The following is a 13,939-nucleotide window of genomic DNA, read 5'->3' as shown; positions in this document are numbered from 1 at the left end:
CTGATTCTAAAGGGAGAGGGCCTGAGAACACTTAGATCCCCCAGACATTCAACTAGACCAGGGGTTTTCAAAGTGTGGGGCACACCTCCCCAAGGGGGCACTAGAGCATGTCAGGGGAGGCACGGAGAGTGGTAAATGTTTTTGTTAAATATTACACTATTACACTAGATTAAAAAAATATATATTTAAGCAGTTCTGAAAATAATAGGCATTTTTTTTTTCATGAATCTTTGTGAAGATTCTCTGATATTTGTCAAGCCCACCAATAAAGCAGACGTATAAATATGTAATTACAGTGGAGCGGTTTCTGAGACCGGCAAATTCGAATCCTTCAGTTTCAGGGGTCAAACCCAAAAGATGATGATACGATGAGCAGTATTTAAGTTTAGGATTTACATAGACAGGATCAGTTGATGCACCACAACCTTTGTGTCGTTTGTCAGGAGATTTTAGCTAATGACAGCATGCGACCTGCTAAACTCCACAGACACCTTGACACCAAGCATGATGAGGTAGTGGGAAAACTTCAAGCCTTTCAAGGTCAGAAAAAGTTGGAGAATTTGTCAAATTAAATGTAAAGGCCACTGAAGCTCCATATCACGTTGTGCTGCGTATTGCCAAGGCGGACAAAGCAGATAACATTGCAGAGACATTGATTCTGCCGGCAGCCATAGATATGTGTTCCTTGATGTAGGAGAGGCAGCGGCTTCTAAGCTTGATTCTATTCCACTCTCTGACAACACAGTGGGTCGGTGCATCTCTGACATGGCACAGGATGTGAAGGAGCAAGTGTTAGACAGCATTAGACACAGCCCATTTTTTGCACTCCAGATCGACGAATCCACTGATGTGGCCAGCTGTTAACATATGAGGTACGTGAAAAACATGGACATTTAAGAAGAGTTTCTATTCAGTAGTCTTTTGCCGCCCCCCCCCCACATGCTGCTCCTCTCTGTTACAGATCTTCTGACTGGTTTGACTGAGATGGACCATTATTGGAATTTCAAATTATTTTTTTTTCTCCACTATTGTAAAAATGATATATTAAAAAAAATCAAATATTAAGTTGTATATTCAATGTCATAATTCAGCTAATAACTTCTACACTTTTCTTGTTAAACAAATGATACAAATTATTAAATAATGTCAAACAATTGTGTGACAACCTGTTCAGACGTGCTTGTGTGGGTGTTTGGGGGGCACCATCATATACGTTCTCACAAGGGAGGCCCACTGTCTTTGATTTTGAAAACCCCTGATCTAGACCATTCTCAAAAGCTGCAGTCATGCCAATTCAGGGTTTCTATGTCCACTGATTTGCTTGCTTTGGGCCTTCTTACCTCCTCTTGGTGAATCTCACTGGCAACTGACCCCTGGTGGCCAGACTGTTGCTTCGCACTCTCTGAGTAGGAGTGGCTCTCCAGCTCCATGGAAACTTGGCCTGCAGCCTCAGAGAGAGTTTCGTGCTTCACCTCCCTAGAGAGAAAGAGTCAGAGAACAAAAGAGAGAGAGAGAGAGACAGAAAGAGACTGAGGGGTAAGTTGGCTGAGGCTAGTGATCTGGGCCACTCTACCTATTAATAACTGCAACAAAATGACACTGTAAGGATCACACACGCACACACACACACACACAACATCCAATGCCAGGTACAGCACCACTTGCAATCGTTGAAGGAGGGAACAAACACTTCCATGTTGTACGTAACAGATTACAAATAGAGGGATAGCAAACAAAACTCTTTGTATCCTTTCCCTGTGAAAAGCATTACTGTCCTATTATAGCCGACGACCTTCATGATCAATCATCAGTTCTTTGACAATAACTCATTAATTACCATCAATACTAAACGTGTTATGTCTCAATATTTCATAAACATATAAATCAGTAGGGCTGTGTATCGCCAGCCACCATACGATACGTATTGTGATACACGTCACGATTCGATATATCACGATACATCACGATATCATGGTTCAATTTTGCTTTTATTTCAATTAATCTGGGTATAGTACATTTATAATGTCCATTTTGCTTGCATACAGTATGAAAGAAATTTTCTTTCAGCTAATGATGTTATTCATTATACAGGGGACCTTCTAATGTGTTCAATTAAGTACATATCAATTTTACAAATTTTATCCGTTTTTCATCATTGGTGACATTAGCTATTTTTTTTAAATGTAGTCCATGTGGGGGCCTGGGTAGCACAGTGGTAAAAGACGCTGGCTACCACTCCTGGAGTTCGCTAGTTCATGCTGAGTGACTCCAGCCAGGTCTCCTAAGCAACCAAATTGGCCCGGTTGCTAGGGAGGGTAGAGTCACATGGGGTAACCTCCTCGTGGTCGCTATAATGTGGTTCATTCTTGGTGGGGCGCGTGGTGAGTTGAACGCGGATGCCGCGGTGGATGGCGTGAAGCCTCCACATAGGCTATGTCTCCGTGGCAGCGCTCAACAAGCCACGTGATAAGATGCACGATTTGATGGTCTCAGATGCGGAGGCAACTGGGATTCATCCTCCGCCACCCAGATTGAGGCGAATCACTACGCGACCACAAGGACTTAAAAGCGCACTGGGAATTGGGCATTCCAAATTGGGTGAAAAAAAATAAAAAATAAATGCAAAAATGTAGTCCATGTATTACATCAATACATATGGTGTACTGAAATTGCATATATTATATTGCATGCATACAGTATTTTGTTACATGTTTGTTGTTTACATGCCTAATTTGTACTATTAACATTTACTTAGATATGTAGTACAAGTGTAGTACAAGTGTAGTACAAATGGTAGTCTCTTTAAGACCTGTGGATAGAAAGACCAATCTTGGCAGTTTAAGAATCGACATTGTGTTCATACAAATGAAGATCAAGTAGAAAATCTGTATTTTTGCACAGCCCTTGATCCAAACACATGAGATAGGTCCAGCATGTCTGTGAGAGAAACTGTGAATCCTGCAGGATCAGTTTGTTTCTTTCATGCCTCTGACTGCACTGAAAATATCAATATATAATCACAATACATGGATCTAAGTAGTATCGATACAGTATTGTAAGAAAAAGTATTGCAATATACCGATATTTGATTGTATTGACACAACCAAATAAATAAGTGCTCTAAATTGTCTTCATTGCATGTAACAAATTAAGACCATGGCAAATGAACTGCTGTCAGGGGTATAGAGTCTCCAGAGACACAACAGCCCTGATGATGACTGCCCTGAGTAGGGGAGATCAAGTGCGTAGACAACACATGCTGGGGGGGGGGGGGGGGGGGCAGATCCTTTCTGGACAAAAAAGCTAGGCGCTTAGAAAGCTTAACATTTACACATGAATGCAAAGTTAGCAACCACCAAGTGAAAAAACTTGCAAGACAGCCTGAAACGGAACTACAGTGGCCTCAGTGTTCATTTTCAGTATGTTAATACAGACACTTATAAACAATAAGCAATGAGGTAACCATACTCAAAAACAAGCTTATATACACTGCCATTTCTAAAGCGTTTATCTTAGGCAGTAGGCAAAGCTTTAGATGCGTTTTAAAACACCACATTTCTATGATTTTCTATCACTGATGTCACTATGCACTAGTGTGCATATCTCCTTTTCCTTGAGGACTGTGAAAGCCTCAGAGACAAGAATAAAAACACCTTCTTTAAAAGACAGTTCACCCAACAATAATTCTCTCATCATTTACTCACCCTCATGTCTTATCAAACTCAATGACTTTCTTTTGTGAAATAGAAACAAATATATCCAAACAATGCAAGCCAATGAGGACCAAAAAACACAAGGCAGCATGAAGGTAATCCATACGATTTAAGTGGTTTAATCCATGTCCTCTGAAGCGATACGATTGGTTTTAGGTGAGAACAGATGAATCAGTCTTGCCATCTGAAGTCACCTAGGCACGATCATGATTCAAAGCTCAATTACTCTTCCTTGTGCCTAGGAGAATGCAGATGGCAAGATTTATAGTAAAACAAATAAAATTTTGGTCTGTTCAAACCCAAAAACTATCATAACGCTTCAGAAGACATTGATTAAACAACTTGAGTCGTATGGATTACCTTTGTGTGTTTTTTGGAGCTTGGAAGTGTTGGACCCCATCGACTTGTATGGATATATCATATTTCTATCAAAAACAAATTGTGTTCAGCAGAAGAAAAAGTCATTCGAATTTGAGACAGCATAAGGGTGTAAATGAGAAATTAATTTTTTGGGTGAACTATTCCTTTAAGGTGTTATGGAGCTGATTTTCCTAAAAATAGTTCGAATCCACTTATACACTAACGCACCATTAAATTTTAGGATCATCACAATTTAACTTTAGACATAGGCCATCGGAGTTACTCCATGATTTGGGCATCAACTGTTATTTATTTATTTGTAAATGTAATAGGGCATAATACAAGCAAAGTTGTAATTGTTTTAGTCATAAGATTGATGCTGCACAGCATTTTAATACAAGCCATGATGAACATGAGTATCTCTATCACTAATTAATCGCTACACGCGCCTCTCATGATTAAAAATGACAGTGAATTACCGCATCCTTTAATAAATGTAAATGCCTGAGCAAGCTCCCCTTCCCCCAACAGCATGTTCTGTATATCCGTGCCGAAAAAGCAACAAAGGCGGTTTCAAAACATAGTGATCTACCTACCAAAACAAAATTTTTGAAGCGTTCGAAAGGAATTCGAACGCTCAGAACATTATGATGCCTAAAATGCGTGACACAGTACTTGGGAGAAACGATCTTTAATATCCCACAAACTAAAGACAATACACAGACAATACATACAACCGCCCAATCGATTAAGATTGTGAGATAAATGTCCATCAAATCAACGATGTGCCAACCCAACGCCGGAGGGTATTTCTAGAAAACCCCTCTCTCTCGCTCTCACTCAACCCTTACCCGTTTTTGTTGCCGTCCGACAGCATAATGTTAAGCTTAAACTGGGACCGCAACTGCCGATTCTATACCCGTTCTGCCGGTCACGGATGCGTAGGAAGAAATCTGAGAAGTGGGCGCGCAGAGAGGCTGTTTGTTTTTTCTCTCTCTCTCTTGTGCAATGCGTCGGTACAGACACGGCCGCGCTCACTGAGCAGCCATATTGAGCAGCGCTCGGAGGAAGTGTGAGCAGAGAAGGCAGGACCCCTCCTCCAAGGCCACGCCGGTTGGGGCTAGCATACAGAACGCCTGATTAAAAATACAACAATCCTCACATTTCTCTGAGCAGTCAATCCAACTGCCACTTGAAAGCGTGACCGTCCATAAAGGAACAAGTATATGTATATTTTTTTCATTAGTTCCTTTCTTTTATCTACAAGACCGTCCTTGGTAAGTAACCAGGAAATAAGAAGTTCTATAAATTGTTTCATTACTGATTATTTATCAGAATAAAGAATTATCGCTATTCAGTATCACATTACTCTTCCCGTGCACAACAATAATTTTGAGTCTCGTGGTGCATCAAAAATATCAATTATATAAAAAAAATTATATTCTAAATGTCAACTCAGTGTGTAACACATCTGAATAATTATTAATACCGTTTTACATATTGCACCATTTTGATAAGACAAACATGAAGTTGCCATGGCAGAATTTGAGGTCCTGCTTGATTTTTACACTGGCACAAACCGGTCAGTTTCGGATTTCCATCTGCTGCATGTCCTGGTGAGAAGCTGTGAATGAGGGCAAATGGGCAATCTCACTAAACTATGCATGACAACAGACGGCTGAGTTTGAGCTCATACATTTGTTGCTCACACATGCTGGGTAGTCCAAAAGAAAACTGCATTTAAACACCAGTTTCCAGAGAGGGCAATGGGGCAACACTACAAATGGTTAGGAAAACCAATGAGGTATAAATGGCAATCAGCAATGTATGTAAAAGATTTATAAATTGTATTATTATAAATCAAATTACTGAGGTAGGAACAGAAAGACATTACATTATTATTGTTACCCTTGATGACACAAACAAAATGTTGTTGTTGTTTGTTAGTGATTTAACGCCATGCCAGCTTCCATGGCTATTTTCATGTCGAAAAACAAGTAAAAATATATTAAAGGGTACAAACAGCACAAAATAAAAAGAAACACACATGGTTATGTTTTATGCATGACAGTATATTATATATTATGATGAGATTGCATGTTCTCCGTTTTATTTTGTTAACTATGTTTTGGGTTTCTACTGCAATGAAATTATGTGTATAAAAAAATTATGCTGACCTGGAAGATTGGGTCTTTTCTTTAACATCTGCTCTTCTGTTCTCGTACTTCTCGTCCTAGTTTTAGGGTAAAAAAATAAAATAAAAATTCAACTCTCAAGAATCACAGTTACAGTGAACTCAGAACGAGAAACTTTAAAAACATTCTACATTGTTTCTTAGAACAATAAATCTCCTTTGTGTTTTTCCTCAGATCACACTGCAAGTGTGAGAAGTTGTGCTGAACTCATTTACACCCAGAGAGACACAGTCAAACTGGTGCATCAGTATTAGCATGGCAGGCTCATCATCAGAACACATAAAAGGAAAGACTAAATGATGGACATGTGGACAAGCTAATAACACACCTTTTTTCGGCTGAGTGGGCTGGATTTATCTCGTGAAGGAGAGCTTAAGGAACGAGAGGATGATGATTCTGAATCAGGAGATGACGACTGATTTGATGGGCGTCGTTCATTTGGTTTTCCTTTCCGTTTATGGTCTCTTGTTTTTTCAGTTTCCCCTTCTTCAGATAAAGGGGGTGAAGATGGGGCCTTTTCACTCTCTTTAGTCACTCTAGCTGACTGTAAAGGTGCCTGTTTCTCCAGAAACTTAACTTCTGTGTCACCCTCATTGTATTTTGATTCAGGCATTGCAGTAGAGGGCTCTGTCTCCAGAGAAACATCTTCAGAGCTCTTAGGCTTTGTGTTGAGGACTGGCACCTGCTCAGGTTTTGAGGGTGACCTAAGTGACTCAGGTGGGGGGACTTCAGAGAAAATTCGTGGTCTCTTAAGTTGGAAAGTGGGTAAAGTAGTATGGAATGGTGCAGACGTGTTACCCACTTTCTTATTTTCTTTCTGCTCATCTCTCTTTCTCTGAGGTCCTTTCTCTTTCTCCAACTCAGAGTCTTGAGCATCATCATGCTGAGCAGGCACTGACACAGACTCCTGTGGCTTGAGAGGCTGCTGTTCGGTGCGAGCAATCACTCCAGGCCCTTCTGCTGCCTCGCCATCTTCCTGCTCTTCAACTTCCATCTCTCCTTCTCCCTGCATCCCTACCTTAGGTCCACCATCAAACACGCCCTCAGACTCCATTTTACGTACCAGCAGACTGAGAGGACCAGGTCTGCGTGTGGACCGGGGTTCTGGGCTGCTGGATCTAGAACTAGAGCTGGACTCCTGTCTCTTAAGGGACGGAGGAGAGGGCATAGGTCCTGCCCCTGGAGCAGCACCTTCTTCTAGGCCTGCTGGTTCATCTTGGTCATGGGGGCTCTGTTTAGGAGTGTCCGGTAGGGGGAAGGAGAGCTCTGGAGGTGGTGATGGGGGAGGAGTGGGTTGGCGGAGCTGCAGAGGAGGCTGGTGGATTGGTTGAGGCTGGGGAGGGATGTGCTGTGGGGACTGAAGCTTTCGACGGGATCGCTGAGGGGCTGTGGCAGGTGGAGTGTGTACAGGAGGAGCCCGGACATTCTTTTTCCCATGAGAGGAAGGACCCCACTCATCATCGTCTTCACTGTCATCTTCATCCTCTTCATCACTATCAACTTGAACACAAGCTGAGGCCCTCGCAGAACGGCTGAGGTGTAACACTGAATGGGCAGGACCTGCTTCAACTGGGGCTGTTCCTTCTCTCTCTAAGGTACGGGGCATCATGAGTGGCAGGCCTTGACACTCAGGTTGTCCAACCACTCGAACAGACAAGGAGGCAACTGCACGTGGAGGAGAGGGTGTGGCAACCTCCTCATGGCTAGGGAGAAAAGGATGCCTGGTCCTCCCAGCTTTAGAGTCAGTTGACTCTTGAGACATGGGTGCAGGGCCCATATCCAGTCTGTGTGATCCCGTTAAACCTGGGTCCTGTGGCAGCCCTCCTCCACGATCCACACCACCTCCCTCCACTTGGGTTAGAGATAGATGAGAGAGTATGCCATGATGCTGGAAAATAAAATCCAAAACACTGAGAAAACAAAAGTATTAACCACTTTAACACATTCTACACATTCACTGCTCCTTGTGTGTACTTTTTCCTTTTTAAATATTTTGGCTAATTTGATGCTTTCAGCTACTACTAATAATGTAGTGCTCTAAGCTGTGTTTAACCAATTTTACCAATTTTTCTGGGCCTGATAATAACTGTGTAGACTATAGATTAAATTACTCTGACGTCACACCGCAGGCAACCGTGCTTTCAGGTTCTTTCAAGCAGCAAATTTCAATGGTGGATATGGGCAGTGCTGCAGTTTAAATTGGCTTTTATTTATTATATAATGTAATAATGCTTGTTGATGGTAATTAAGTTATTATAAAGGGATATACTTTACAGGGTATATTGTTTACACTGAAGAAATTATGTAGGTTCTCTCTGAATTATCAAAAAACTAGTTTTAGTTAGAGTCAATAGGCCTGTTTGACTATGTCAGACATGTAGCAGGTTGATAAATACACATCCTCACACGTTTAAGAATCTGAGATTTCTTCTGCAAGACACTTTTGAAGATTTGTAGAAAACGATCCAGGCTCAGCAGGTCCTTAGAATGGGAGTGGATGATGATTAGATATTTATAGGTCCAAAAAGCACAGATAGTCAGCATACAAGTAATCCATCCTATCTCCAGCAGTGACATTGTCTTCTAAAACGAATTGATCACTTTGTGTGCGAAAAAGAACAATATTTAAGCACTTTTTAACTATAAAAGGAAGATTGCTTCCAGTCAGGCATTGACGAATGGCCGAATTTACCCAAGTGCTCCTGTGACGCAAGTGCGTTGGCATGTTCCTTTGACTCATTGGTTATGCGTCTGTCACGTGTCAGTTCATGTGCCATCGTGCTTACGCCATGGGAGCACTCGGGTATTCGGCCATTCGTTAATGCCTGAAGCGATCTTTTATAGTTAAAATGTGCTTAGATATCGTTATTTTCACACAAAAAGTGATAGATTCGCTTTAGAAGACATTAATGTCACTGCTGGAGACGGAATGGACTACTTTTATGCTGACTATCTGTGCTTTTTGCACCTACAAATCAGGGATGGGCACGAGTACCCAGAAGTGACAGCAGTGATCGAAAACGATCAAAAATGAAAATGCTTGGTGACTTTTCACTGAATTTGAAATTCAGTGACAACTACCTGGCAACTATACATTATGTATCAAAGAGGGGCCTTATTTTTTATTTTGAGATTGATTACGTTGTCATTTTCAGTGGTACCTTGATTGTCAACAGAGACGTCTCATTGCAACCCAACTGATAAACGATGCTGCAATGCTAATGTTTGTTCTACAGGTTTAGGACAAAAGAAAGTTGAATCCACCGTGTTTTGAACATCTGTCTCTGCACACGTTTGCTAAACAGGTTTTATTGTCATATAATGTAGAAACTTCATTAATGTATATTATTTAATTAAAGTGAAGGTTATTCATTGACTGTAAATCTCCCTCTGTGCCGACATGTTTGCGTGACAACTGAATCGCAGAGAAATCAGAAATTAATATTTCAGCACAAGTTGTAAGTCCAACATAAAGTGGCCTTCCATTGCAGTTTTCCCAGTATGAAGTTTAAAACTCCAACAATGCGCAGCATGACTTTCTGTCCAGGGCAGAGATGGCACTCTACACTCTGGAGAAGCACACACACACGGCAAAATCTTTATTTCGAACATCTAATTGAAGCAGAGCTGAATGTAACGGTACGCAGGATCTTTAAAACTATTTTTAACTCAACATTGCGTTTTAAAAACGTGATGATTATGGCATCACGGAAACCACGGTTTGCAGAAACACGGTTCAGAAACAGTGGTGCACACTTACTAAGCTTATTACGGTAACCTGAAGGAAGAACAGAGAAGCACATTCTGAGCATTGTTTCATTGAATTAACCAGCGAATCTTCACATAATGACAAAATATTATACATTATATTTTGATTATGCTCTCTTTTGTACTTATTGTAACAGACTACATTATAACAGCCTATGTTAATGAATAGACCTTGGAACAACAAGACTAGGGCTGCAACTAACAATTATTTTGATAGACTAATCTAACGATTATTAGAATGATTATTCGACTATTTGGGCGATTATTACAACGATTAATCATTAGCTCTTAACTGACTATTCAGCTTGTGCCCCGACTTAAAAGGTTGTAATAAATGTGCTTGCTAACAATAAAGAGGACAAAATCATCCTTTACAAATACCTTTAAACGACGTTCACTTAATTAAAAGGAAAAAAATAATTTCTATTAAGTTTATTTCAGTAAAAAAACACTGCAAAAAATCCTATTATTATCAAGTGTTTTTGTCTTGTTTTCCATTTAAAATGGTCTAAAAATACTTGACAAGATACATTTACTTTAGAAGCAACATATACGATATTTAGACTTGCTTTAGGAGAATGTATCTTAAATATAGGTGTATTTTGTATATAAGTATTTTTTATCTGCTAGTGCAGTAAAGACAAAATATACTTATATTCAAGATCTATTCTCTAAAAGCAAGTTTAAATATCTTATATGCTGCTTCTCAGGTGAATGCATCTTTTTTTAAAGGATGTTTAGATATTTTAAAATATTTGTATTTTTAATATTATATTCATCATTCTCAGATAACAATTTTTCTTCTGCAGTATAGATACTAAAGTACATTGTTTTACAGGAGTTTTAGATATTTTTATTGTAAACCAAGCCAAAACAAAATCAAAAACGTATTTTGTTGCAGTGTATAATGGGGCGAAGATCTTCACGATAAGAAATGCTCAGTGACACATATACTGTTTTATGATTCAATAAGTCGCGAGCCATCACGTTATAATCTAGCTGAAGCAAGCGTGCGTGAGGGGGACGAGCATCCCCCAACAGAGTGTGCCTCAGCCGGATGCAGTTTCAATCTCTCCCCCTTAAATCGAGACACTTCACGCAACTCATAGAAGCGCTGACCGCAGAGAGAAATGCCAGTTTCGGAGTTTGTAGTTATTTACATGACTACATTTGCTTCCTTATTATTCTAACTTTAATAAAACTATAACGCATTAAATATAACTGCATTAAAGATGTAACGCCAGGGTGTTTCCTTTAAAGATGCTCGACATATAAGTTTTGCTTCAGCGGAGCAGCAGTTCCTAAAAGACCAAAATGCCCATCCCTGCAACAAATATCTAATCACCATCCACTCCCATTCTAAGGACCTGTTGAGTCTGGATCTTTTTCTACACATCTTCAAAAGTGTTTTGCAGAAGAAAGTCATACACATCTCAGATGGCATGAGGGTGAGTAAATTATCAGAGAATTCATTCATTTTTGGGTGAACTATCCCTCTAAGTTGGTTTTAAACCAAGATAAAGAGTGTGTGTGTGTGTGTACCTTGTCTGGCAAATAGGAAGTGCTGCCTTTAGTCGGAGAGTGGTCATCCTCCTCTTCTGGTCCAGCAGAAGAGAGCAACATATGGCAAAGGTCAGTGGTTTCATTTAGAAACTTCAATGCTAGCAAAAGCTCAGGAAAAATTTAAAGTCTGTAGGAAAGCTTTTATGCACAGCAATAGTAATGAAAACAAATCTAATATGCAACCAGAGAGCATGACTGTTGGTCAGTGACTGAAAGCTACTTAGTATTTCGTCAGAGCACACAGCAAGTGTGAGAAGTTAAGAATAACTCACTTGCACCCAGAGAGACAAAGTCAAACTCTGGTGCATCAGTATTAGCATGGCAGTCTCATCATTGGAAACACTAAATTAGCATTATGAGACTATGAACATTATGTATCATGTATATGGTAACACAGATTGTATAGTCAAGTCAGTGTTACAACCTATGTGTACACGTGGGTCTGCTTACCATCTGCCTCTGTGGCTTCCCGGGCCTCTCTCTCCAGTCTCTGTCGAAGGAGCTCCTGCTGTTTAGCCAGGTACTGTTGAATAAAGCTGTTCTGACTCATCTCCTCTCCTATCTGATACACAGAAAGAGAACACACTTCAGCCAAGGTCATCTCCCAGATCTGTTCTCACCAAGCAGGACAAACTTACAGTAAGCATCTTAATAAACGCTCAAAACACCACACATGCTATATAACCATGGGCTAAGAGCCGTAAACAGATTTGTTTATTTACCGGACACTTCATTAGTTTTGATGACAGTCTCATTGATTAAATAACATAATACACGCATTTTTTCCAGAAAATATTCAGGCACTGCACATTTCCTCCGAACAGATGCATAATGGTTTGATAGTGATTTTTGATAGTGACTTTAATGTCCAAAAGAAGGAGTGAAAATTCCTCTTACCTGAGAGTTGGGCTGAAGACCAATGTGATGGGTGGAGGATCGCTGGAGATTCTCCAACATTAGAGCCTTCACAAACACAGCAAAAGATGCACATTTAAAATAAACAAGCTTTCTTCTCACACTCTTGCTTAAATGTCATAAGCAAAAGTCTATTAAATTAATCAATTCAATTAATCAACTTTTTGGAAAAGCTAATGTATTTACAGACTTTTCCCTAAGGAGTTGAGCTGAACACATATCAGATTGTGCTAGATTAACAATAAACAAATAATCTGTTTTTATTTCAAGCACTCTATCCAGCTGCTTAAATCTGATCCAGCATATTGGTTGAGAAAACAATACCTATTATAGACAGTGGCATATAAAGAAAATGAGCTAAGCTTCAACATGTTCCTCACTTACCAGACCAGCAAAACATGACCGACTTCATACAACAAAGCAATGCAACTGACAAGGTTGGGGAGACCAAATTAAGTGTTTATAATAGAGGTGGGAGTGGCTCTGGCCTTTTCATATTATTCATTAGGTGAACACATACTTGGGAGATGCTTTTGTTAATCAGGTAGTTTACCGGTCGTTATGCAAAGTATCGATGGAAAATAGGCAATGCAAGAAAACACTTATCATGTGAATGCGATTCTGAAAAAGTGAGAAAAAAGTGTGAAAGAATTCCACTCCCAAATACGTGCAATTTAAAACCAAACGAGCAATTTGTGAGCTATTTAAATAGTAAAGGAAACGTTCTGACTGGATTAAGGGGGTGTTTGTATCCCCAGAGAAAAAAATAACTCGAAACAGATGGCTTTCTGTTTCTCAATGTTTACTCGGTACAACTGTCAAAAGGGCATCCATCACATGAGACTGACAAGCGCGCCCCCTGCACCGCTCGCCCCCCCAATACAAACATACAACGCGCGGGCACGATGTCAACTCTGAGAGCTCGGGCTTGTCATGACCCACAGACCGTTTAGAAAACAACGGCATTATTCTATCATTTCAACAACATGTTATAACTTCCCAAATGATGGAAAACAACTGCTGCGCGGCGTGGATATGCAGTTAGCGAGCTGAACAGTCCACATGCATTCGACAAACATTCCCGCTAGCGAGGCACAGACACTTGGCCTGCTCGTCTCCAGCTCAACTTGACAGACAGCGCACGATTTTCACACCCCGCCCCTCGACCAAACTCACCCCTTTCAGCCGTTTAATAAGTGCATTTTTCTGTCCACTTTTGGCGAGGCCTCTTTGCTCCAATGCTGTTTTTAAATCCGCCACACGAAGCGAATGAAGCGGTTTACCGTCTAACGTAACATCCTCGAGTTCCGCCATTTTGCTTCGCTCGAGCGCTCGAACTTCTGTGGCTGTGCACGAGCGCGCCGCGCGTCACCGCTCTTAAATCTCCGGAAGAGAGAGCGAGACACGCATAAAGCTACAAAGAAG

The 13,939-nt window shown here is 40.5% G+C and overlaps 1 protein-coding gene and 2 non-coding genes across 4 annotated transcripts in view; all 3 read right to left on the bottom strand.

Moving 5' to 3' along the window:
• The window catches only part of LOC127450309 (apoptotic chromatin condensation inducer in the nucleus-like), a 37,990-nt gene extending 24,121 nt beyond the window's left edge, over positions 1 to 13,869 (bottom strand). The window contains exons 1-7 of one of the 2 annotated variants that reach the window (XM_051714300.1): positions 13,691 to 13,869; positions 12,497 to 12,562; positions 12,050 to 12,161; positions 11,579 to 11,634; positions 6,597 to 8,156; positions 6,251 to 6,306; positions 1,341 to 1,476 (exon numbers count right to left, since the gene is read on the bottom strand). In XM_051714300.1, coding sequence (XP_051570260.1) covers positions 1,341 to 1,476; positions 6,251 to 6,306; positions 6,597 to 8,156; positions 11,579 to 11,634; positions 12,050 to 12,161; positions 12,497 to 12,562; positions 13,691 to 13,828 — 2,124 coding nt within the window. In that variant the 5' untranslated portion in view covers positions 13,829 to 13,869. The remainder of the gene's footprint in view (positions 1 to 1,340; positions 1,477 to 6,250; positions 6,307 to 6,596; positions 8,157 to 11,578; positions 11,635 to 12,049; positions 12,162 to 12,496; positions 12,563 to 13,690) is intronic. The other variant, XM_051714309.1, reaches the window with a different exon arrangement.
• LOC127416820 (small nucleolar RNA U6-53/MBII-28) lies at positions 6,434 to 6,544 on the bottom strand. Its single transcript, XR_007893188.1, has one exon. It is a non-coding gene; the product is annotated as a small nucleolar RNA U6-53/MBII-28 (small nucleolar RNA).
• Positions 11,826 to 11,938, bottom strand: LOC127416823 (small nucleolar RNA U6-53/MBII-28). Its single transcript, XR_007893189.1, has one exon. It is a non-coding gene; the product is annotated as a small nucleolar RNA U6-53/MBII-28 (small nucleolar RNA).
• Positions 13,870 to 13,939: the final 70 nt, after the last annotated feature.

Source organism: Myxocyprinus asiaticus, chromosome 2 (assembly GCF_019703515.2).
Source record: "Myxocyprinus asiaticus isolate MX2 ecotype Aquarium Trade chromosome 2, UBuf_Myxa_2, whole genome shotgun sequence".
NCBI lineage: Eukaryota > Metazoa > Chordata > Actinopteri > Cypriniformes > Catostomidae > Myxocyprinus > Myxocyprinus asiaticus.
This window is presented reverse-complemented; position numbering and strand designations above follow the sequence as displayed.